The 26,938-nt window shown below is 43.1% G+C and overlaps 1 protein-coding gene across 1 annotated transcript in view; it reads left to right on the forward strand.

Annotated features, from left to right (window-relative positions):
- LOC140185507 (POU domain class 2-associating factor 2) overlaps positions 1 to 22,926 on the forward strand; it is a 46,468-nt gene extending 23,542 nt beyond the window's left edge. The window contains exons 3-5 of the mRNA XM_072238837.1: positions 3,346 to 3,391; positions 13,313 to 13,620; positions 22,492 to 22,926. Coding sequence (XP_072094938.1) covers positions 3,346 to 3,391; positions 13,313 to 13,620; positions 22,492 to 22,926 — 789 coding nt within the window. The remainder of the gene's footprint in view (positions 1 to 3,345; positions 3,392 to 13,312; positions 13,621 to 22,491) is intronic.
- The last annotated feature ends 4,012 nt before the right edge of the window (positions 22,927 to 26,938 follow it).

Consider the following 26,938-nt stretch of genomic DNA (forward strand, 5'->3'; position numbering starts at 1 on the left):
TGCAGATGGAATTTAATGCAGACAAGTGTGAGGTGTTGCATTTTGGAAGGACAAATCAAGGTAGGACATACACAGTAAATGGTAGGGCACTGAGGAGTGTGGAGGAACAAAGAGATCTGGGAGTTAAGATACATAATTCCCTGAAAGGGGCGCCACATGTAGACAGGGTTGTAAAGAAGGCTTTTGGCATCCTGGCATTCATAAGTCAAAGTATTGATTCTAGGAGTTGGGATGTTATGGGGAGGTTGTATAGGGCACTGGTGAGGCCAAATTTGGAGTATTGTGTATAGTTCTGATCACCTAACTATAGGAAGGATATCAGTAAGATTGAAAGAGTACAGAGAAGTTTTACTAGGATGTTGCCGGGTCTTCAGGAGTTGAGTTACAGGGAAAGATTGAACAGGTTAGGACGTTATTCCTTGGATCGTAGAAGAATGAGGGGAGATTTGATGGAGGTTTACAAAATTATGAGGGATATAGACAGAATAAATGTGAATAGGCTCTTTCCACTTAGATTAGGAGAGATAAATACAAGGGGACATGGCTTTAGGGTGAAAGGGGAAAGGTTTAGGGGGAACATTCCCAGAAGGATCTGGGAATACAGATACAAAATTCCCTAAAAGTGGCATCACAGGTAGATAGGGTCGTAAAGAGAGCTTTTGGTACATTGGCCTTTATTAATCGAAGTATTGAGTATAAGAGCTGGAATGTTATGATGAGGTTGCATAAGGCATTGGTGAGGCCGAATCTGGAGTATTGTGTTCAGTTTTGGTCACCAAATTACAGGAAGGATATCAATAAGGTTGAAAGAGTGCAGAGAAGGTTTACAAGGATGTTGCCGGGACTTGAGAAACTCAGTTACAGAGAAAGGTTGAATAGGTTAGGACTTTATTCCCTGGAGCGTAGAAGAATGAGGGGAGATTTGATAGAGGTATATAAAATTATGATGGATATAGATAGAGTGAATGCAAGCAGGCTTTTCCACTGAGGCAAGGGGAGAAAAACCAGAGGACATGGGTTAAGGGTGAGGGGGGAAAAGTTTAAATGGAACATTAGGGGGGGCTTCTTCACACAGAGAGTGGTGGGAGTATGGAATGAGCTGCCATACGAGGTGGTAAATGCGGGTTCTTTTTTAACATTTAAGAATAAATTGGACAGATACATGGATGGGAGGTGTATGGAGGGATATGGTCCGTGTGCCGGTCAGTGGGACTAGGCAGAAAATGGTTTGGCACAGCCAAGAAAGGCCAAAAGGCCTGTTTCTGTGCTGTGGTTTCTATGGTTCTATGGTTTCTATTAGGGGGAACTTCTTCACTCAGAGAGTGGTGGGAGTGTGGGACGGGCTGCCATCTGACGTGGTAAATGCGGCCTCACTCTTAAGCTTTAAGAATAAATTGGATAGGTACATGGATGGGAGAGGTCTGGAGGGTTATGGACTGGGTGCAGGTCAATGGGACTAGAAGAATAATGTTTCAGCACAAACTAGAAGGGCCAAATGGCCTGTCTTCTGTGCTGTAATGCTCTATGGTTCTATGAAAATGCTTTGCTATCTTCTTATAACCTTCTCCTGCTTTGTGGGCATCATTTATTTTAATTTTCAGCATGCTAGGCAGCTGTTTAGAGGAGCCCATGGCTGCTGATTGTTGGGACAAGGTTTGAGGAGTCAGAGTATTTGTAAAGCTTTGAAATTTGCATCACCCGGCCTTTCCTAACGATGACTGTGAACAAGCTATAGCCCTAACAAGCTAATTAATGTCTGAGACCTTGGTAAAAGTTACCTGAGAGCTCAAATCTCTTGGGGTGCCCAAACTTTTGCATAGTGCTCCTTTCCTTTTTTTCACTCTAAAATTGTACAAAACAAAAATAATACACTAATCTTGCTTAAAAAGTTGAAAAGAATGTTTCATCTTTAACTTTATGACTTTTGAAGATCAGTTCATCTTCTGCTCGCTTAACTATTCACAGCAACAGAAATTTTGACCAGGGGTGCCCAAACTTTTGCATGCCACTGTGCAAGTACCTTACAGTCAGTTACAGAGAGAGCATACAAATACTGGGAGTTACAGACAGAACATACAAATACCTTACAGACAGCAGCAGGAATTGAATCCGAATCTGTGGACGCTGGCACTGTAAAGCGTTATGCTAGCTTCTACACTGTTGTGCTGCCAACATAAGAGATATAAGTAGGATAGGTCATAAGAAAGTCTTCTTCTCGGGAAGGAAATATCAAATACAGAAGAGCAAAAGTTTAGGACGACAGATGGAAAGATTACAGGGGATGTGCAAGGCAAAGTTTTACACAGACAGGGATAGGTCCCGAGAATCAGAATCCGATTTATTATCACTGATGTCTGTCATGAAATTTATTGTTTTCTGGCAGCAGTACAGTGCAAGATGTAACAATATTACTTCAGTTACAATAAATAACTAAAAATACAAAAGAGGGAAAATGAGGGCGTGTTCATGGGTTCATTGTCCGTTGGTGGTGGAAGGGAAGAAACTGTTCCTGAATCATTGAGTGTGGGTCTTCATGTTCCTGTTCATCCTCCTTGATGTTAGTATTGATAAGAGGGCTTGTCCTAGATGGTGAGGGTCTTTGCTAATGGATGCTACCTTTTGAGGTGTTGCCAGGGAAGGCACTAGAAGCAGACACAGGCAGAAATGTTTAAGAGACATTTAGATGGACACATGTAGAGGCAGGGAATAGATAGATGATGGAATTAGATAAAATTGGCTTCAAAGTTGGCATAGACATGGTGGGCAGGAAGGCCTGTGTGCTGTGCTATACTGTCTGCCTTCCACGTTCTATCACACAGAGAAAAACTCTGCTCTTTTATCATGTTGGCTTCCCCTTGTTTTGGTCAGTAAGTCCATCTTTGACCACATTTACGCCAGGGAGACATTAAATAAAGCCTCCTTAAAAATATAAAAAGATTGGAGGTGTTGCTGAGTTGTATCATTGCTGGACACCATAACGGTTAGCACGATGCTATTACACCTTGGGGTGATTCAAAGTTCATAGTTCAATTTGAGCGCCGTCTGTGAGGAGTTTGGACATTCTCCCCGTGAACATCGTGGGTTTCCACCCACAATCCAAAGACACACTGGTTAGCAGGTTAATTGGTCATTGTAAATTGTCCTGTGATTAGGCTGGGGTCAGCTCGGTGAGTTATTGAGTGGTGCGGCTTGAGGGCCGGAGGGGCCTGTTCCATACTGTAGCTCAATAAATAAACATGGAATGGGACATTCTGCTAAGCTGGTGCCTCACTCTAAATCTTACTGATCATCTGTACTGAATATACTGTTGATTACATTTAACAATAAACATTCCTTCCTCTTTAGACAGGAACCAATTCTTCCCAATCATCAGCTTATGTCCAAATGCCTGGTAAGTGGAATTTCTGCCAAATATTTCCAAAGTGTTAAAGGGGATGAAAGGGTTTTAACTTGTGGTTTAGGTTCTGTCTTCTGTGTTTGCTGCCTCCATGAAGGTGATTAAAACTTCACACCAAATAAAACAAAAATTCAGAAAGTACAATATACTGTTCATTCCCTCCTGTATTGAATACTGACATTTCGTTTCTGGATGTTAGCGAGCTGCAGGTTAAAAAAAAGCTGCGTGTCAAGAAGCAACCTTGGCAACGGTCCTGTGAAGCATCACAGTAGCGTAGCAGTTAGTGCGACACGATCACAGCTCGGACCATCGGAGTTCAATACTGACACAGTCTGTAAGGAGTTTGTACATTCTGCCCATAACCGTGTGGGTTTCTTCCGGGTGCTCTGGTTTCCTCCCACAGTCCAAAGATGTTAGTAGGTTAATTGGTCATTGTATATTATCTTGTGATTAGGCTAGGGTTAAATTAGTGTGTTGCCGAGCAGCATGGCTCGTTGGGTTGGAAGGGCCTGTTTATGCTGTACCTCTAAATTAGGCCTCACCTAATATGTCCTGGTGAATTGTTGAGGTAGACAAGAAATGATCCAAGTAGTCTTTGCTTTTTAATAAGTTGCTAACTCTTGCTCATGATCAGAATAAGGTTAACATTTATGTGGTAGAATTACTGTGGTGCTGTGATAGGGAGATGTCTATCCCAGCATGTGAAGACAGACTCCGACGGATTGAGTGGACGAGACCAATGGAAGGTCCAACGGTCAAGAAGGCGGTCTCTGCAAGCGTTGTGGAACGTGTAGAGCAGGACAAGACACAGAAGACGTCCTGGTCATCCACTGCGCCTAGTTCCATCTCCAGCCGTCTAGACTCTGTCTTGCCACTGGATCCAGATGGGAATTGGGAAGAGAGAGTGAGGCTGACGCTGTGCAACTCTCCCTCACTTAAATCCAAGTCATGCGCTAGTCTCGACACCATCATAATGGTGTAGAGGTCCTCATCGACGTCGATGATGGACGAACACATAATTCTACCATAAAACTGCTAGTAATTCTGTCAACACACATCAAAGTTGCTGGTGAACGTAGCAGGCCAGGCAGCATCTCTAGGAAGAGGTACAGTTGACGTTTCAGGCCGAGACCCTTCGTCAGGACTAACTGAAGGAAGAGTGAGTAAGAGATTTGAAAGTGGGAGGGGGAGAGGGAGATCCAAAATGATAGGAGAAGACAGGAGGGGGAGGGATGGAGCTAAGAGCTGGACAGGTGGTTGGCAAAAGGGATATGAGAGGATCATGGGACAGGAGGCCCAGGGAGAAAGACAAGGGTGGGGGAAAACCAGAGGATGGACAAGGAGTATAGTCAGAGGGACAGAGGGAGAAAAAAGAGAGTGAGAGAAAGAATGTGAGTATAAAAATAAATAACGGATGGGGTACGAGGGCATTTGGGGATATCGCAGGCGTCAGCACACCCGAAGTGCAATGGGATAGCCTCATCCTGGAACCTTGGCCCTCCTGATCACCGACGGTTCCCTGCTAGGTGCCTTTTCCAGTAATTATCATTTATTGAGCCTTGGCTTACTCATTTCAACTGTAACACATTGTTCAGGTTGTTCTAGCCAGAGGAAGTAGTGTGGACAAGCTTCCACTACCTATTACATTCTCCCAATGGCGGGCATGTCAAATAGACTCTGACAACCAAGCCCAGCTCCTGGCCTTTACATGTGGCTTAGCTACTAAGCTCAGCGGAACCATTTCTACTGACAGGAGAAGGGGCAAAAGCGAATCACTGGTGCCTTAAAACCAGTTGTTTTAGGCAGATGGGGCTCGTCAGCCGTGGTTGGCAGCTCATCTTGGAGAAGAAAAACTCTGATCTCAAACCTCCGCTGCCTTTTGGCTCTACCTACTCATAGGAAAGGCTTCGGGAGTAAACCCTGAGGAAAAATCCGGAACTGGAGTCCCTAAGGCAGTCCGACACTGAGTTTAATGCTGACTGGCAACTCCTGCGACACCGCTGGTGCCAAACCGTATCGGTCCCTATCATTCCTTCGGGCTCGCAGATGCGTGGAGAGGGGGAGCCTGCTACATTGTCAACAGCTTGCTCTCCAGTCTTGCGTATCACGTTGACAGCTGGGATACAACATCCATGTTCGACCCTGACTAACAGAGGGCCTCATTGTTAAGACAATGTTGGTCATATGCAATAAATAAACCTACACTAGTGGAGGTGATTCATGCATTACTGACATTTACTAAGAGTGCAACACAGCTTCAACAGGTCAACCTCAGATCTCAACATCAGGAAGTGAAGCAACTTTTTCTTATCATCAAATACACCAATAAACTTCCACTCTTGTATTGTTGAAAGTGCACTGACTGGTTGCATTAAGGTCTTCTACGGCAACTTGAATGCACAGGAACATGAGAAGCTGCGGAGACTAGTGGACTGAGCTCAATGTGTCATGGGCACATCCATCCGCACCATTGGTAGTATCTGGATGTGGTCCTGCCTTAAGAAGGCAGGCATCATCAAAGATCCATCATCTTTCAAGAATCACTTGATTCTGGTATGGTCCCGGAGGACTGGAAGACTGGAAGTGTCATTCCACTCTTTAAGAAGGGAAGAAGACAAAAGAAAAGAAATTATAGGCCAGTTAGCCTAATCTCAGTGGTTGGGAAAGTGTTTGAGTCTATAATGAAGGATGAGGTTTCGGGGTACTTGAAGGCTAATGATAAAATAAGTCAAAGTCAACATGGTTTCTGTAAAGGAAGATCTTGCCTGACAAATCTGTTAGAGTTTGAGGAAGTTACAAGCAGGGTGGACAAAGGAGAGGCAGTGGATGTCATTTACTTGGATTTTCAGAAAGCATTTGATAAGGTGCCACACATAAGGCTGCTTAACAGAATAAAATCCTATGGTGTTACAGGAAATAGATGGATAGAGGAATGGCTGACAGTTAGGAAGACGGTAAGTGGGATGAAAAGGGAGCCTTTTCTGGTTGGCTGCCAGTGACTAGTGGTGTTCCTCAGGGGTCAGTATTGGGATTGATGCTTTTCACATTGTTTGTCAAAGATTTGGTTAATGGAGTTAATGGCTTTGTGGCAAAGTTTGCGGATGATACGAAGATAGGTGGAGGGGTAGATAGTGCTGAGGAAGCAATGCCATTGCAACAGGACTTAGATAAATTGGAAGAATGGGCAAAAAAAGTGGTAGATGGAATACAGTGTTGGGAAATGTCTGATAATGCATTTTGGTAAAAGGAACAATAGTGCAGACTATTATCTAAATGGGGAGAAGGTTCAAACATCAGAGGTGCAGAGGGATTTAGGATTCCTCATGCAAGACTCCCAGAATGTTAGTTTACAGGTTGAGTCTGTGGTAAAGAAGGCAAATGCAATGTTAGTATTTATTTCAAGGAGAATAGAATATAAAAAGAAGGAGATAATGCTGAGGCTTTATAAGACACTAGTCAGGTTGTACTTGGAGTATTGTCAACAGTTTTGGGCCCCTTATCTCAGAAAGGATGTATTGTCATTGGAGAGAGTCCAGAGGAGGTTCACGAGGAAGATTTTGGGAATGAAAGGGTTAACATACGAGGAGCATTTGGCAGCTTTGGGCCTGTACTCACTGGAATTTACAAGAATGTGTGGGGGTCTCATTGAAGCCTACCGAATGTTGAAAGGACTAGACAAGGTGAATGTGGCAAGGATGTTTCCTCTGGTGGGGTATCCAGAACTAGAGGGCACAGCCTCAAAATTGAGGGGTGACCTTTTAGAACTGAGGTAAGGAGGATTTTTTTTTTAGCTAGAGAGTAAAAATTGAATATGTGGAGTGCTCTGCCACAGACTCCGGTGGAGGCCAAGTCCATTGGTATATTTAAGGCGGAATTTGATAGTTTCCTGATTGGTCAGGGCATCAAAGGATATAGTGAAAAGGTAGGTGTGTGGGATTGAGTGGGATCCGGGATCAGCCATGATGGAATGGCAGAGCTGAATGGCCTAATTCTGGTCCTATGTCTTATGGTCTTATCCCCAACATCAAGATGGCCATGCCATCTTCTTGGGCAGGAGGTACAGAACCTGCATTTTCAGACCACCAGATTCAGGAACAACTATTTCCCTTCAATCATTCAGTTATTGAATCAACTGGCAAAGCCATTATCACTACAGCTTAGTAACACAATGAAAACATTGACCTCTGTGCGCTTAAATGGACTCTTTCTTTCCAACTGTGTATAACTTATGTTTAATTTATCTTTCTCTTGTGAATGTTGTGTATTTGATGGTCTGTCCCTGTGATGCTGCTGCAAGTGAGTTTTTCATTGCACCTGTGCACACATGGACAGTGTAGTTCCATTTAAAGTACATTGTGTTATAACAGTAAAATGATTTGCCTACTGCATGAGATCAATACAGATAAATGATTTGTGCAAGTTCATTTCCTCAAAGTGGAAAAGCTGCAGAGAAAAACTGACAATAAAATAATTAATTTATAATGACCTCATATGCAAATCACTTCAAAAGAAATATAGGTATATTTATACCATCAGGATATCTAACAATATATTTATATATTTATTGAGCTACAGCATGGAACAAGCCCTTCTGGCCCTTGAAGCTGTACTGCCCAGCAGTTCCTCGATTTAACCCTCGCCTAATCGGAAGACAATTTGCAATGACCAATGAACCTACCAACCAGTACGTCCTTGGGCTGTGGGAGGAAATCTATGCATTCCACACGGAGAACGTACAAACTCCTTGCAGACAGCACTGGAATTGAGCTCCGAACTCTGATGCCGTGAGCTGTGATAGTGTTGTGCTAACCTCCACGTTACCGTGGTGCCCATACCAATGTTCAATGTTATAATAAACTAATAATAACTTAATGGTTGCTGTTGTAATATGAGAAAGGACATATATAGAAAGGACTATTTTTGTGACCCTTCATAAGACCACAAGACACAGGAGAATTAGGCCATTCAGCCCATTGAGTCTATTCCACCAATCTGTCATGGCTGATTTATTATCCCTCTCAACCCCATTCTCCTGCCTTCTCCTCGTAACCTTTGATGTCCTTACTGATCAAGAACCTGTCATCCTTCGCTTTAAATGTATCCAATGACTTGGCCTCCACAGGTGTCTGTGGCAATAAATTCTGCAGATTCACCACCCTCTGGCTAAAGAAATTCCTCCTCATTTCTGTTCTAGATGGATGTCCCTCGTTTCTGAGGCTGCAACCTCTGATTCTAGACTCCCCCACTATAGGAAACATCCTCTCCACATCCACTCTATCGAGGCCTTTCAATATTTGATAGGTTTCAATGAGATCCCCCTTCATTCTTCTAAACTCCAGTGAGCACAGGCCCAAAGCCATCAAACACTCCTTATACATTAACACTTTGATTGTCAGGGTCATTCTTGTAAACCTCATTGTGGCCCTCCCCAGTGCCAGCATGTCTTTTCTTAGATAAGGGGGCCAAAACATTAATTTCATTAGATGTTTTATAACATAATATGAGACATAACCAAGCATGGTGTGTTCATACTTCAGTAATACCAACATGATTTTTTCTGATCTATACCCAAACACTCTGGGCTGAAACTGCTCACCTACTTTGAAAAGCCACGTTCCACATGGGAGAGATGATCCAGACAGTAGATGCTTCCTCTTTAGATGTTAAATGGGAAGAATGCAATCCCAGAACAGAATTCTCACAGGAGGAGAGTGATCTTTGCTGGAGAATTTCATTAAGAGGCAATGATATCAGACCTTAAATGAAGAGGCACAGTGTTGCTCGACATAATGCAGCTGGATGAGAGCACCAGGGCCTTGGCTTCCATCCTGACTTCCTGCCCTTCTGTGTGAAGTTTGCATATTCTCCCTATGTGTGTAGTTCTGTTCATCTACCTACAGGAACAATAACAATAAGATTGAAAGAGTACAAAGAAAATTTACAAGGATGTTGCTGGAATTTGAGGACCTGAGTTAAAAGGAAAGGTTGAATAGATTAGAACTTTATTTTCTGGAGCGTAGGCAATTGAGGAGAGATCTGATAGAGGTATACAAAATTATGAGGGGTGTAGATAGAGTAAATGTAGGGTCATGCTTTTTCCACTGAGGTTGGGAGAGACTACAACCAGAGGTCATGGGTTAAGCATGAAAGGGGAAATGTTTAAGAAGAACATCACAGGACACTTCTTCACTCAGAGGGTGTTGAGAGAGTGGAATGAGCTTCCAGCACAAGTGGTGGATGTGGTTGAATTTCAATATTTAAGAGAAATTTGGACAGGTGCATGGATGAAAGGATATGGAGGGCTATGATCCAGGTGTGGGTCCATGGGATCAGGCACAACAAGAGTTTGGCTTGGACTGATTTGGCTGAAAGGTCCCGTTTCTGTGATGTAGTGCACTATAACTCTATGACCACATGGGTTTCCTCTGGGTGCACTGGTTCACTTCCACATACCAAAGGCGTATTGGATGTTCAGCTAAATGGCTACCATTTATAATCATCAAAATTCAAAGTTTATTTATTATCAAAGTACATATATGTCACCATATGCACAACAGGGTGGACAAACAACCGATGTGCAAATGAAAATACAAAAGAAAATGATAGTAGTAATAAAAATAATAGATAATTAAGCAATAAATATGGAGAACATGAGATAAAGAGTCCTTAAAAGTGAGTCCATAGGTTGAGGGAACTGTTCAGTGATGGGGCAAGTGAAGTTGAGTGAGGTTAACCCCTCTGGTACAAGAGCCTGATGGTTGAGGGGTAGTAACTGTTCCTGAACCAAGTGGTATGGGTCCTGAGGCTCCTGTACCTCCTTCCTGATGGCAGCAGTGAGAAGTGAGCATATCCTGGTGGTGGGGGTCCCTGATGATGGATGATGCTTTCCTGTGACAACGTTTTGTGTAGATGTGCTTGATGGTGGGGGGGGATTTACTCATGATGGACTGGGCCGTATCCACTACTCCTTGTAGGATTTTCCGTTCAAAAGGGTAGTTGTTTCCATACCAGGCTGTGATGCAACCAGTCAATATACTCTTCTCCACACATCTATAGAAGTTTGTCAAAGTTTTCAATGTCATGCTGAATCTTCGCAAACTCCTCAGGAAGTAGAGGTTCTGCTGTCCTTTCTTCGTAATTACACTTTGTTGCTGGGCTCAGGACAGATCCTCCAAAATGATAACACCGAGGAATTTAAAGTTGCTGACCCTCTCCACCTCTGATCCCACAATGAGGACTGACTCATGGACCTCCAGTTTCCTTCTCCTGAAGTCAATAATCAGCTCCTTGGTCTTGCTGACATTGAGTGAGAGGTTGTTATTGTGGCACCACTCAGTCAGATTTTCAATCTCCCTCCGATATGCTGATTCATCACCACCTTTGATTCGGCCTACAACAGTGGTGTTGTCAGCAAACTTAAACATGGCATTGGAGCTGTGTTTAGCCTCACAGTCATAAGTGTAAACCGAGTAGATCAGGGGACTAAGCACACAGCTTGTGGTGCATCTGTGCTGATGGAGATTGTGGAGGAGATGTTGTTGGCAATCTGAACTGACTGGGGTCTGCAAATGAGGAAATCAATTACACGAGGAGGTATTGAGACCAAGGTCTTGGAGCTTATTGATTAGTTTTGAGGAGATGATGGTATTGAATGCTGAGCTGTAGTCTATAAAGAGCATCCTGATGAATGTATCTTTGCTGTCCAGATGTTTCAGGGTTGAAGTAAGAGCCAATTAAATGGCATCTGCTGTGGACCTATTGTGCTGGTAGGCAAATTGAAGCAGGTTGCTTCTCAGGCAGGAGTTGATATGTTTCATCACCAACCTCAGAAAACACTTCATCACTGTGGATGTAAGTGCTCCTGGATGATAGACATTGAGGCAGCTCACCACATTCTTCTTATGCACCGGTATATTTGAAGCCTGCTTGAAGCATGTGAGCACCTCAGACTGCCAAAGCAAGAGGTTAAGGATATCAGTGAACAGCACAGGTCTTTAGTGCTTGGCCAGGTACCCCATCTGGACTGAATGCTTTCCGTGGGTTCATCCTCCTGAAGTCTGCTCTCACATTGGCCTCAGAGACTGTAATCACAGGATCATCAGGGGCTGTGGGAGTTTGTGATGATTCCTCCAAGTTTTGACAGTCAACACAAGCATAGAAGGCATTGAGCTCACCTGGAAGCAAAGCCCTGCTGTCTCCCATATCATTTGATTTAGCTTTGTAACAGGCGATAGCATTCAAGCCCTGCCACAACTGTCAAGCTCCTTCAGAGATTCAAAGTTAGTCCAGAATTGCCACTTCATCTGTGAGATGGCGTTCTGGAGATCGTACCTGGACCCGTTGTAACTTCCATGCTCACCAGTCTTGAATGCCTCGGATCTGGCCCTCAGCAGATTGCGGATCTCATGGTTTATCCAGGGCTTCTGGTTGGTGAAGACTCTGAATGAGTTTGTGGTGATACACTCGTCTACAACTGTTTTTACGAAGTCCGTGACAACCGTGGTGAATTCATTCAGATCCACAGATGAGTCTTTGAACACGGCCTAGACCACTGACTTGAAGCAATCCCGTAGCCACTCCTCTGCCTCCTGCAACCACCGCTTTGTTGTCCTAATCTCTGGAGCTTTGCTCTTTAACCTCTGCCTCTATGCAGACAGGAGAAGGACAGCCAAGTCAAATCAAATCAACATCAGATCAAATCAAATCAATTTTAATTATCAGAGTCTTGCGATCGCAAGTGAAATGTCCGAGACAATCTCCCATGGTTGAACTGCACCAACTTCGAAGCTTCCGAGTAGTGGGCAGCATCACGGTCTGCTGTCATGCCAGCTCTTCATGTACCCAAACCTGCTCCTCTAACATCCCAACCGTCTCCTTCTCCAACATCCTGGCTTGCCCTGTCGATACCTCGGCCGGCTCCACCGCCGACACCAGTCCGGCTACTGTGATCAATGAGCAGCTCACTGATGGAGTGGCCTGCAGTACCCGATATTCTTGGAGTAGAATTGCCTTTGGATCATAAGAAATGGATTTTACAAAGAAAAAAGTACCTTTGGTTGGCGCCCCAGAGGCCGCTGTGTTCACACGCACCACCATCTTACTGGAAGTGATCAGATGTCCCAAATGTAGTCTAGGCATGGAATGGTTGGCATTCCTAATTGTAGTTTAGCAGTGGTCTGGTGAAGTACATGTTGATGCGCAATGTGAAGGAACAAGTTACATTTGCCCCGTCCTGTTGACCCAGTTGTCCCAGCACCAATTCCCTAGAGTGTCAGGCCAGCATCTACCCCTTCATTGATTATAAGCTCAAAAACAACCCCAGGCCAATTTCTACCCTTGTATGTGCTTCCAGCTGCATGTTTTATTCTGACAAATTCAAACCACCCAAAACAGTGTCTCTAATTCTCACAATACCTACAACTAAACAGGATAAAAAAAAGCAATGCGTCCTTCAGTTCAATTAAATAAGGGATCCTCTAGCTAGTGTTTTCAATTGCCAGTTAAAATCATCAAGATGATATGAGGCATAGATAGAATGGATAGCCAGAGATTTTTTCCCAGGGTGGAAGTGTCTAATATGAGGGTGATTGAAAGTAGGTATTGGCGGAATGTCAGAGGTAAGTTCTTTACAGAGAGTGGTGCCAGGGGTGGTGATAGAGTCAGATATATTAGGGGCATTTAAGAGACATGGATAGGTACATGGATGATAGAAAAATGGAGTGCTGTGTGGGAGGGAAGGGCTTGATTGATCTTGGAGTTGGTTAAAAGGTCAGCACAACATCGTGGGCTGAAGGGCCTGTACTGTGCTGCAATGTTCTATATTCTATATTTAGAGCTTTTTATGATTGCTAATAATGTTGAGTTTTATTGACCAGCTGGAATGAGTAATAACATGTCTTGATTCTGTTGGAATAGGTTCTCATGTTATACCCAGCTACTACGGTGTAAGAAGACCTTACCTCTCCGATTCTGACCTGCCTCATTGCCCTTCATCCAAACATTACTCAGCGGATGTGTACTCATCTTCACTGAGCAGCAAGTCCTTTGGATGCGAGCCTCCAGCCGTCACTGGGTATCAACATCTGCTTGATCCATATATCACAGAAACATTTGGAGATTACCGCACACCGACCTTTCCAAGTGCAACAAGTTCCATCTTTGCACCTCAGCCTCTTGCACCTCTCATTCCTCCTTTTCCCAATGAGTCGCCCCATTTTCTACTGGTATGTAAATCTCCATTTTGCTTCTTGTTTGTGACTAACCTGTAGTATTGAGCAGTTAGGTTGACCAAAAGCTTTTGAAGTTGTGTTTGAACTGAGACAATTCTTCTCCCTTATTGCAATACATAAAAACGACTATAAAATAAAATATATAAAAATAAATAAATAGTGCAAAAAGAACACAAGATGTGGAGGTAGTTTCGTGGATTCATGGACTGTTCAGTGATCTGATAGTGGAGGGGAAGTAGCTTAATTTAAATCGATAGGTCTAATACATTTACTTAGTTATGCACTTAATTATATAGTTGATTTTCTATTAAGCTTATAACTCAAGGTAAGTAATTAACAAGGTTGGTGATTTTAATGCAAGGTGAATAGCTGGTCACTGGGTAGTTTGAATAAGCCACCTGGCATTGCCAGAGAAATCTGATACTCCATGAACGCACACACGAGATATTCTGCAGATGCTGGAAATCTTGAGCAAAGTACACAAAATGTAGGAGGAACTCAGTAGGCCAGGCAGCATCTATGGAGGGGAGTAAATAGTCGACATTTCAGGCCGAGGCCGTTCATCAAGACTGCAAAAGAAAAGTTAAAAGTTCAAAATTAGGTACAAAGGAGATGTCAGGGGTAAGTTTTTTATGCAGAGAGTGGTGAGTGCGTGGAATGGGCTGCCGGCAACAGTGGTGGAGGCGGAAACGATAGGGTCTTTTAAGCGACTCCTGGATGGCTACATGGAGCTTAGAAAAATAGAGGGCTATGGGTAAAGCCTAGGTAGTTCTAAGGTAGGGACATATTCAGCACAGCTTTGTGGGCCGAAGGGCCTGTATTGTGCTGTAGGTTTTCTATGTTTCTATGTTCTATGTTCTAAAGTAAATTTATTATCAAGGTACATATACTGAATATCACCACACTGTATACTACCCTGAGATTCACTTTTTTGTGGGCATACTCAATAAATCCATAGAATAATAACCATAATAATCAATGAAAGACTGCACCAGCTTGAACATTCAAACAGTGTGCTAAAGACAACAAACTGTGCAAATATCAAAAGAAAGAAATAATAACAAATAAGTCACTGAGGGTGGTTACCACACTCTTCTAGGCACTGGTATGAATGAAGCCTGCTTCAGGTAGATGGATACCTCAGACTATCAAAGCGAGAGGTTAAAGATCTCAGTGAACACGCCAGGCAGTTGATCAGTACAGGTTTTTACCACTTGGCCAGGTACCCTGTCTAGACCAGACGCTCTTTGTGAGTCCACCCTCTTGAAGGCTGCTCACACATCGGCCTCAGAGTTTGAGATCACAGGGTCATTGGGAGCTGTGGGAGTTTCGTGATGGTACATCCATGTTTTGATGGTCAAAGCAAGCATAGAAGGCACTGAGTTCATGTGGTAGCAAAGCCCAGCTGTTGCCTCTGTCACTTGATTTCACTTTGTTAAGAGGTGATAGCATTCAAGCCCTGCCACAACTATTGAGCTTCCTTCATTGATCCAAGTTTAGTCTGGAATTGCCACTTCGACCATGAGATGGCTTTCTGGAGATCATACCTTTTGTAATTTACTTGGTCACCAGACCTGAATGCCTTTGATCTGGCCCTCAGCAGATTGTGGATCTCATGGTTCATCCAGGGCTTCTGATTGGGGAAGACTGAATGATTTTATGGGGACACACTCGTCTACAACTGTTTTGATAAAGTCTGTGACAGCCGTGGTGTATTCATTCAGATCTACAGATGAGTCCTTGAATATGGCTCAGTCTAGCGACTTAAAACAATCCCGTAGCCGCTCTCCTGCCTCCCGCAACCACCTCTTTGTTCTCCCAGTCTCTGGAACTTTGCTCTTTAGCCTCTGCCTGTGCAGATAGGAGGATAGCCAAGCGATCTGATTTACCAAAATGCGGTCTGGACAAGGAACGATAGCATTCCTCATCTTTGTATAACAGTGGTCAATCGTGTTGGGACCTCTGGTGCTACAGATTTTCTGCCGATGGTAATTGGGCAGGGATTTCTTCAAACAGGTCTGGTTCAAGTCTCTGACTTTGATTTGAAATGCATCAGGATGGACTGTTTCTTGTTTGGAGATGGCATCATGCAGTATCTCAAACACTTGATTATAATCAGCTGCTGGTGGTATGCAAACTGCAGTCAGAATTACGGAGGAGAACTCCCTAGGTAAGTAGAATGGACGGCATTTGACTTTTACGTGTTCAAGGTTAGAGGAACACAAGTTCAACAAAACTGCCACATTGGAGCATCATGGAGAGTTTATCATGAAACACATACCTTTTGCCTCTTCCGGCTCAACAGTTAGGTCCGTTCTGTAAACTGAGAAACCTTCAGGTCTGATGGCTGTATCTGGCTTGCTGGAAGAAAGCCAGGGTCAGAGGTCAGAATAAGAAGATGAGGATGAGGAGAAGGAGTACAAGCTAGCAATGGTAGGTGAGACCAGGTGAGGGGGAAGGTGGATTGGTGGGGGAGCGGTGATGAAGTGAGAAGCTGGGAGGAGGTAAGTGGAAGAGGTAAAGAGCTGAAGAAGAAGGAATCTGATGGGAGAGGACAGTGGATCATGGAAGGAAGAAAAGGAGGAGGGGCACCAGAGGTAAGTGATAGGCTGGTGAGGAGAACAGAAGGGATGAGAGAGGAACCAGAATGGGGAATGGCAAAAGAAAGAAGGGATTGGGAGAGAATTTGATTTTCATGTCATCAGGTTGAAGGCTACCCAGATAGAATATGAGGTAGCCATGGACAGATATGTCAGAATCACTCACCTTCCCCCTCACCTAGGCTTACCCCTCACCTACCAGCTTGTACTTCTTTCCCTCCTGCATATCCTTACTCTTGCTTCAGTTCCCAACATGTTCCCAAGACATTTCGAGGGCAGTTTACAAAGCTATTCTACTGAATATACCTTTTCTCAACTACCATCTCTGCAATCCACAGCCGGTAATCTTCCTTTGGGAGGTGTGCTTTTGAGCCATCTGAATGATCTGGATTTTTTGCAGTCACTTGAAGGATTTGGTGAACTAGACTCTGCAGCCACTGGGGTCCCCCTTCACCTACCTCAGTGATGAACTGGCTCATTTAGCACACTGGATGTTCATTAGTTTTTGTGGATTCTATTGTGTTTCTTTGTTTTCTTGCTGCCGGAAGGTAAATCTCCAAGTTGTATATATTATACAGTGCCTTGAAAATGTACAACACTTTGCTCATATAAATGAGTATTACAACCAGGCATTTTAATCAATTTAACTGAGAATTTTTATTTGTGAATCACACTCTCCTTTTCTCCCTCACAGTCAAGCCCAAACAACATGGAAAATTGTGAAGCATAGAACACTAAAAATTCGAGAACTGAAATGTCAGCAGTTCAACAGTGATCATCCCCTTTTGCTCAGTAGCTTGTTGAACCACCTCTTGCAGCTATTCCAGTATTATCTTTTTAGATAAATCTCTATTTGCTTTGCACAACATGATGGAGCAAAATTGCTCAAGCTGTGCCATGTTAGTTGGGGAGTGGCGGTAGTCAGCAGTCTTGAGGTCTTGCCAGAAATGTTTGATTTGGCTAAGGACAGAACTCAGAACAGGCCACTGAAGGACATCAGTTTTCTTCATTTGAAGCCACTGCATGGTTCCTCTGGCAGTGTGCTTTGGGTTTTTGTCCTGCTGAAAGACTAATTTCCTCCCCAGTTTTAGCCTTCTAGCAGAGGCTAACAGGTTTCTATCCAGAATCTCTCTGTATTTAGCAGCATTCACCTTCCCATCAATCCTGACCAGATTTCCAGTCCTTGCTGCTGAAAAGCATCCCCATAGCATGATGCTTTACAGTGGGGATGGTGTTACCTGGCTGATGTGCAGTATTAGATTTATGCCACATGTACCACTTAGTGCTGAGGCCTAAAGTTCCACTTTAGTCTCATCCGACCACAAGACCTTCTTCCACATCTTTACAGTATCTTCTAAGTGACATTTGCAAAGTCTTTACGGGCAAGGATAAGCTTTTTATTAAGCCAGGGCTTTATAAGTTCCAGGGAGAAGGCCACTCACTCTGAGTAGCCTCTCGTACAAGTGCCATTCTTCCCCGGTGTCACAGTTTAGAGGGGTGGCCTGACCTAGGCAGTGTGGCTGTGGTTTCATATTTTTTCCACTTTTCTGCAATGGATTGCACTGAGCTCCAAGGTATGTTCAGTGCCTTTGAGATGGTCTTGTACACTTCCCCAGATTTGTGCTTCTCAATTATCATTTCCCTGACTTTTCTCGAATGCTCCTTTGTCTTCATTTTGGTTTGGTCTGTTGAAAACCTACCATACTGTTGGACTTTACAGAGAGAAGGGGTACTTATTCTTATGAATTCATTGAAAACAGGTGATCCTCCAATTTCCTACATCAACAAATTGGGTGAGCTGGTAAGGTAATATACAGTATTGTACCCGAGAAAAGTTAGCATAGTAATTACGAAGCGGATGAATATTTTTTTCAGTCTCAATTTTGGTTTTTAATTTTTAGTGAATTGTTGACAGATTTTGGAATTTTTCGTTTGACTTGACATGATGCACAATGTTTTGTAGATTAGCTCAAAAATCCTATTTCAATATATTTTAAATTTAGAAAATGAGAGTAAAATATAAAAATAGTTGTGGGGGCTGAATACTTTTTCAAAGCACTGCACATACTTTGATAATAAATTTACTTTGAACTTTGATCTTTTCTGTTCCACTTCCTTTCCAGTCCTGATGAAGGGTCTCAGCCCAAAATGTCAACTGTTTATTCCCCTCGAAAATACTGCCTGACCTGCTGAGCTCCTTCAGCATTCCATGATGATATCTCTGCCTTCTAAACTGAAGAAGAGTCATTGGAGCAATTTCTTGCAACCTGTCACTGAACTCCAGTCAGGAACACAATGCCATTAGTAATCTAGTTGAATAGGCTTATTCCCGAGGGAAGTGAATGATGTATAAAATGCTCAGAAATATGAGGGTGATAAGCTTCTGCAAAGCTGAAAGAGAAGGTACAAGCCACACAGAACAACCCAAAACAATCAAAATAATTTTACGAGCATGCAGGGACTGTAAATCTGTAGTATGATTACTGGTCTCATCGTGGCTATCCCTCGAGGTCGAGGATGATGGTCTTCGTTCTGAAGAAGTGGCCCACAGAGTGAAGACACCTGTGCGTGTATTTGTTTAACGTGTACTTGATGTTTCACTCCAAGAAGCACACGATACTTCACAAATCAACCAGCTGATTCCAGTGGCATGGAAACCACGACGATTGGAGCTGATGGATTTGTTGCTGCCTTCATCCGCCTTCACAGCCGTTGAGTTCGAAGTAACTTCATCCGCCTGTTCCACCATTGAGGTCTTGGTTGGATTGTTCTTTGTCAGGGACCTCACCCTCGACCTTACCGCCATGGGTGACCCAACCAGGAGCACAGCTCCAGACGGCATCGCTCTCGGGATCGCAGGACCACACAAGCTTCTCCACCACAACAAGGTGACAATCCACGGAGAAGTTACTGGTCTAATGCGTAGATGACTATGAGTAAGGAACATTCTGCAAAATGACGACAGTGGTTGAAGTGCTGAAGAAATGTTAATGACCCCAGGCAAAATCATGAAGTGTTTTTAGATATACAACACATCCTTCAATATATTTTAGATACTTAAAACATTAAAATATTTGGCAGATGAATCATCTCTGATGATATTGGTAAATATAATTTAAAAACTTAACTTTGTATCTGAATGTCCATGCTACTTGCAGAGAGCCACACACCTGTTGAATGTAGTGCAGTAGTAGAGATATTCAAATATTCACCTGTAATATGTCATTAATTGTCAAGAATATCCTGCATGTCCTGCCTTAAGTCATCAGGTGGCTAATTACGGGAGCTCGCTCGTTGCCAAAGCCAGAAACCACATCAAGGGAATAATTGAGCCTTTGCAATTAACAGTTGAAGACAGTAAAGTATTACAGTTGCATTAAATTATAGCTCAAAAACACCAACCTGTCTGTAATGGGTCCGAGTTTCCCCATCAAACCTTATATCTGCTTGTTGCTCATAGATATTATGTTTCTACTTAAGTGTGTCCTTCCAATTTACCACAAAATACTGGGTAAATGCAGGGTAAAATGTTTCTCCTGAATGCCCCATTGGAGTGGAGTGATCATCTTGCTTTAATATCTTGTGGATGATGCACTGTCCCTACAGAAAATGCAGCAATGTCAAAGTCAAAGTAAATTTATTATAAAAGTGTCTATACTACAGTGCAAATGTACTTGGGCTCATATACCAGAGGTGATTGATATGATTGTGGCCTAAGGTAGAAGGAGTCAATTTTAGAAAACATAGCACATTTATTTTTCAACATAGTCCCCTCCTACATTTACACACTTAGTCCAGCAGTCGTGGAGCATATGGATCTTGGAGCTCCAGAAAGAGTCCACAGATAGGTGATTGATAAGTTCGTGGCCTATGGTAGAAGGAGATGAGTTATACAGCTCTCTTTACATGCACATGCAGTTCAGCTCTTTGATTGATTATGCAGAAAGTTTGAAGTTAATAACTCATCAGGGGTGATTGATAAGTTCGTGGCCTAAGGTAGAAGGAGATGAGGTAAGGCTATATATAAGTTACTTTCAGTAATACCATCATTTTAACATAATAGAGTTTTAGTGTTTTCAGAGCAAAAGCAAGCCAATGGCAATTCCAATGTAAGTGCTAAGTGGTAAGTTCCTGAATACAGTTTTATTTTGGTATTCCATGGTTCTGAGCTTTCGCACAGTACTGTATTTCTCAACATGGAGCAGGGAGTGAGTTTGTAAACCTGGCGGGAGGGGAGCAAAGGATGTTGGGAATGGAGCACCGTGGAAGGGGTGTGGGACAGCTGGCAGAGAAGGAGTGCCGGGGGCCGGGGTGACAGGGCTCCAGACACACTCATCCCTGCACCACACCCAGCCCTTAAACACCAGCCAAGGTCATTTGATTCCAATCAATTGGTTTATTGATCATCATAGCATGTCCCTCTAGTGCTTCCCGCTCCCTCCCCTCTCTCTTCCCCTTTTCACAACCATGTTTCACCTCTCCCTGTCCCCTTCCCATTCTCAGTCCACAATAGAGACCCTTATCAGACTCACTCTTATCATCACTCCCATATGTCATGAAATTTGTTTTTTTTTTGCGGCAGCATACGTTAAATTACTACAGTGCTGTGTAAGAATATTAGGCACTCTAGCTATATAAATGTGCACAGTACTGTTATGTGTCACCATATACTACCTATGGACTCACTTTCAAGGTCTCCATGTTCTCGATATTTATTGAATATTTACTTATTATCATTATCTTGTTTTCTTTCTTCTTGTATTTGCAGTTTGTTGCTTTTTGCACACTGGTTGTTTGTTCATCTTGTGTGCAGCCTTTTTGATTCTCTTGTGTTTACTGTGAATGCCCACGGGAAAATCGATCTCCGGGTTGTATATGGTGACATATATGTACTTTGATAATAAAAATTACTTTCAACTTGGGATTCATTCTCTTGCAGCCATTCACAGGAAAATAAAGAAATACAATAGAATTTACAGAAAACTATGCATAAATAAAGGATGATAAACAAACAGAAGAAGACATAAATAAATAAGTAACTACAAACGTTTGTAATACTGAGAAGATGAGTTATAGAGTTTTTGAAAGTGAGTTCATAGGTTATGGAGTCTGTTCAGTGTTGACGTGAATGAAGTTATCCACACTGGTAGTGTGTGACCTGGGGCTCCTGTACCCCGTGCCTGATGGTAGTGGTAAGAAGAGAGTACGGCCTGGGTGCTGGGAGCCTTGATGATGGGTGCTGCTTTCTTGTGGTGGTGCTCCTTGTAGACGTGCTCAGTGATGGGGAGGGCTTTGCCTGTGATGGACTGGGCTGTGTCCACCATTTCCTGTACACCTTTCTGATCTTGGGCATTGGTGTTTCCATACCAGGCCATGATGCAGCCAGTTAGGATACTCTCCACTGTGCATCTATAGGAGTTTAAGTAATGCACACAAAATGCTGGAGGAACTCAGAAGGCTAGGCAGTATCTATGGAAGAAAGTACAGTCGAAGTTTCAGGCCGAGACCCTTCAGCAGGACTCATAGAAGTTTGTCAGCTTTAGATGACATGCTGATCTATGCAAACTTCTCAGAAAGTAGAGGCACTGTCAAGCCTTTCTTGTGATGGCACTTATGTGCTGGTCCAGGACAAATCCCCTGATAGAATCATGCTCATACCTTCTGCACCTGCAATCCCCTCATGAAGTCTGGTCATTGCCCCCGGGCTCCAGTGATTCAGGTTCAGTCCTGTCCTCTTGTGCTGCCTGTGCAGAACTTTCACATTTCCCTGTGATTGTGTGGGTTGCCCTTGGATGTTTTGATTTCCTCCCATATTCCAAAGATCAGTTGATAGGTTGAAGATTAATTTTTAGAATTTTGCTTTATTTTTCACATGCACATTGAAACATCAAAACATACAGAGAAATTCATTTGTGTCAATGACCAACAGTCCGAGAATGTGCTGGGGGCAGCGCAAGTGTCGCCACGCTCCCGGCATCAACTAACATGCTTACAACTTCCTAACCCTAACCCATACATCTTTGGAATGTAGAGGCAAGACAGGGCAGAGGATACAGTTCTAAAAAGGGAACAAGAACAAAGAGATGTGGGAGTATATATTCACATTTGCCAAAAGCAGAGGGATTTTGCGGTCCAAGTTCATAGCTCCCTGAAAGTGGCTACACAGGTTGATAGGGTGGTTAAGAAGGCTTAAGACATGTTTGCCTTTATTACTCGAGGCACTGAAATTCAAAAGTTCATAGTGTGCTCTTGCTTTGTTCTTCAGAGAGATTCCTGGGACAGTGTGCAAGAAAATGTTAACCATGGCTCCGCAATTTGCGACACGCTCCAGCAGATGCAGGCAACAGCCGCTAACTGTCAATCACAGCACCATGGCAACCACTCCATGCCCGACACAGAGTCTGCCTCTTCATCTCAGTACAAGAATGTTGCTCGGAACAGCGGTGAGCCGAGCCAGAGCTCCCAGCTCCCTCTTCACCCGATGGAGGAGATGCACTTCAGCTCTGGTTACCCAGTCACCTCAGCCTATGGGTGTGCCCCATTCATGACTGTATCCTCCGAACTAGCCACCAAGACCATCCACCTCTCATCTGAGGAATCAGCTGACACCACGCCCTCCTCCCTGATTGACATGTCCTCTTGGGCAAAAGAAGATGGCAGCACCGGCTGGCCTTTGTATGAAGTTAGGCGGACCTACTAAAATGCCTTGGCTGCCCAATATATTGTAAATTTAGTTAGATGAAGGGTTGGAGTTCTTTATGTCAGGGGGTAGTGTGTGCTTTGAGGGAGGAATAATTAAAAATGAATCCATTATTAGTCTTGATTAGGAAATGAAGTGTGATTCTTGGACAAAGAAGTTGCATTATACCTGATGCAGCCAAAGAATATGAAGTAATTAGTTTAATCAGATCTAAAGATGTGTGACATTAATATGCATTTCAATTACATTGTCAATGTACCTTGTACAGAGCACAAGTATGTGAGCCTGTCTCAAACCAGTAACAAATGTTAAAAAATTATTTTAAAAAATTGAGAAGCTTAAAAATAATTAAGAATTTATTGCTTTTAAGCATTGTTAAGTGAACTCAGTTAACTAAAGTGGATGCCATCTGTCTTACCATTCTGCTTTATTGCCTTTCCTCTCCATTCAACTTAGTGATTTGCTGTTTCAACACCAGGTTCGGCAGGTATATGGCGAGGAAGTGTAGACATCTATAGTTTTCCTAGCTCTTGGACTATTCCAAAGTCAAAGCAGAGTCAAAGAGTCATAGAGCACTTCAGCACAGAAACAGGCCCTTTGGCCCATCTATTCCGTGCTGAAGTATTAATCTGCCTAGTCCCATCAACTCACACTTGGACAATAGCCCTCCATACCCCTCCCATCCAATCTTCTCTTAAAATGGAGGATGTGAGTCCACATCCACCACTTCCACCAGCAGCTCATTCCACACTTGCATGATCCTCCGAGTGAAGAAGTTCCCCCTCATGTTCTCCTTAAATGTTTCTCCTTTCAACCTTCACCCATGACCTCCAGGTCTCATCCAACCTTGGTGGAAATGCATTTACCCTATCTCTGCCCCTCATAATTTTGTCTACCCCTATCAAATCTCCCCTAATTCTACACTCCAGGGGACTTTTGCCAGAGTCAGCCAAAAAAAAATTCCAGAAATCACCTTTGACCCTTCATGTTCGCACAGTATTTGGAGTCATAGAGTCATACAGCGCAGACGTAGGCTCATCGGCCCAACTTGATCATAGAGACCAAGATACCCATCTAATCTCGTCCCATTTGCTTGCATTTGGCCCATATCCCTCTAAATCTTTCCTACCCATGTACCCGTCCAAGTGACTTTTACACGTTGTTGTTGTACATGACTCAACCACCTCCTCTGGCAGCTCATTCCATTTACTGCATGAAAGAGTTGCCCTCTGGACCCTTTTAAATCTTTTCCTTTTCACCTTAAAATTATGCCCTCTAGGTTTTGATAAAATGTGTGCATAATTGGTGATATTCTAGCACAGAGTGAGAAATGGCTGGTATTTCTCAGGAAAATCAGGTTTGCGTCAAGATATTGTGTGGGCCAGCATGTGGACAGTTTATTTCGGTGTGGTAGTTTCATAGAATCATACTGTCATAGAACACTACAGCACAGAAGCAGGCCTTTTGGCCCATCTAGTCCGTGCCAAACTATTATTCCTGCCCAGTACCATTGTCCTGCACCTAGACCATAGCCCTCTGTACCCTTAATTTATACCCCTGAATTTTCCTGTTCACTTAGTTTCAAATAATTGCAGAAATTTCATATGAAATTATTATTATTGAGAAAACATGACTTCACAGAGCTAAAGTTAGGAAAATGGAAATTGCTTCAAAAAAGGGGAGTGTTTTATTGAGGCAAGTGGCAGGTGCACGGTTATACCCCATCTGATTAATGAATGTTTGATGCCTTTCTGAGATGGGCATGGGAGGGGGGCTCAGGGCTGTAAGGAACATGAGCCTATCCACAAGAAATAGAACCGCAAACACAACTATTGAGAAGCAGTCAGAGAGGGGTGATGCCTCAATGATTCTATCACTAGATCAGGAAAACAGAAACCTGAATAAATGATCTGGAAGAAATGAGTTCTAATCTTGTGACAGCCGCTGTCTTAAATAAAGTCTGGCGATAAAAAAAGCTAGTGCTATTGGCTGTGGCCATGTAGTTATTGGATTGTCACTTGACCCACTGATGTCCTTCAGAATGAGAAATATGTGCCCTTGCATATATCACTCAGTAACCACTTTATCAGGTACCTCCTGTATCTGATAAAGTGGCCACTGATTGTATGTTCGTGGTCTTCTGCTGCTGTAGCCCGTCCACTTCAAGGTTTGACATGTTGTGCATTCAGAAATGCTCTTTTACACACCACTGTTGTAACGTGTGGTCATTTGAGTTACTGTCACCTTCCTGTCAGCTTGAACCAGTCTGGCCAATCTCCTCTGACCATCTCTCATTAACAAGGTGTTTTCACCCACAGAATTGCCGCTCACTGGATGTGTTTTTGTTTTTCACACCATTCTCTGTAAACTCTAGAGACTGTTGTGCATGAAAATCCCAGGAGATCAGCTGTTTCGAAAATACTCAAACCAGCCATCTGGCACCAACAATCATTCCACGGTCAAAGTCACTCAGATCACATTTCTTCCCCCAATCTGATATTTGGTCTGAATAACAACTGAACCTCTTGACTGAAACATACCTGAACCCTTCTGTCCCCATTTTATTCTCCATGACTTGGCAGCTGTCTACACCCATGGTGTTGGTCAGTGACCCATGTGAATAATCAAAGCCGCTCCCAAAGTTTACTTGCTCAAGATTAAATTTCCACTCCAGCACCAAAGAGCCACTTAGAACAGAGGTGAGGAGGAACTTCTTGAGTCAGAGAATGGTAAATCTGTAGAATTCATTGCCACAGATGACTGTGGGAGTGAAGTCTTTATATATATTTAAAGCTTTGAAGATTAGTCAGAACATCAAAGGTGACAAGGAGAAAGTCAGAGAACTGGGTTAAGGGGGGTAATAAAACAACCTTGATCAAATGGCAGAGCAGACTCCGATGTCTTATGGTCCTTTGGTCAATTACCTTCCCACACACTGCTGTTGCAATGGTTGTGTTCAGGTAGTACAGCATGACGACTGCCTATTTTGATGCCTTCACCGTAACTTTTAAAAATTCAGTTTGGGTGGCGCAGTAGCATAGCTGTTAGCATAATGCTAATACTGCGCTGGCAACCCAGGTTCAATTTCTCCACTGTCCGTAAGGAGTATGAACATTCTCCCTGTGACCTCGTGGGTCTCCTCTGGGTGCTCCAGTTTCCTCCCACAATCCAAAAGTGTACAGGTTAGTAGGTTAATTGGTCCACGGGTGTAACTGGGCAGGGCAGGCTCGTTGGACTGGAAGGGCCTGTCACCGTGCTGTATCTCAAAATTAATTAATTAATGAATTAATGATAGATTACAATTGTTTATTGTAGCATTGAGTTAGACTTATGATCGAAAGAGTGACAAATCTATGATTTATATCTTCGATAAGTAATTTTCAAATAATTGTGTAATTAATGAAGGAGAATAAACACATGTATCAAAGCAAGATTCTGAATGATGTGAGAAGTTATTGATTTACTTTTAAGTTCCAATGGAGTTGATTCCATCCACACACCTTGATCTGAGTAGCTGCTTCTTAGCTGATGAAAGCTCCTGGATGACTCACGCTCGACTATCCAGCTGAAAGAAGGCTGCAGAAGCCAGTAACACTTCTCCACATGAACTAAACATAAAGGGAATCCATGGGCAAGTTTAAATTGTGCATTTCAAAACTGGTGAAACCTAGAGAAACTAGCGTCATAAGGTAAAGCAATAGCTCTTGAGATCACGACTGGACTGATTTTCCTCTTAGATAGTTCCCTTGGGTCAAACATGACTTGCTTCCACATGTCCTGAAGGAGCTGCTATGACTATCACATCTGAGGCTGGAGGTGATTGATATGGGATGGATGATCATAGTCAGTGTAAATCCTTATAACAATTTATATATTCTACATTTGTCAAGAAATTTTGCTCCATCCACAACAAGCAGGATTTCCTGCTGGTTAACTATTTTAATTCCATTCCAAAGTATCACTCTGACATGTCAGTCCACGGCCTCCTCTACTGTAAAGATGAAGCCACACT

This window comes from Mobula birostris, chromosome 20 (assembly GCF_030028105.1).
Source record: "Mobula birostris isolate sMobBir1 chromosome 20, sMobBir1.hap1, whole genome shotgun sequence".
NCBI classification, from domain to species: Eukaryota; Metazoa; Chordata; class Chondrichthyes; order Myliobatiformes; family Myliobatidae; genus Mobula; species Mobula birostris.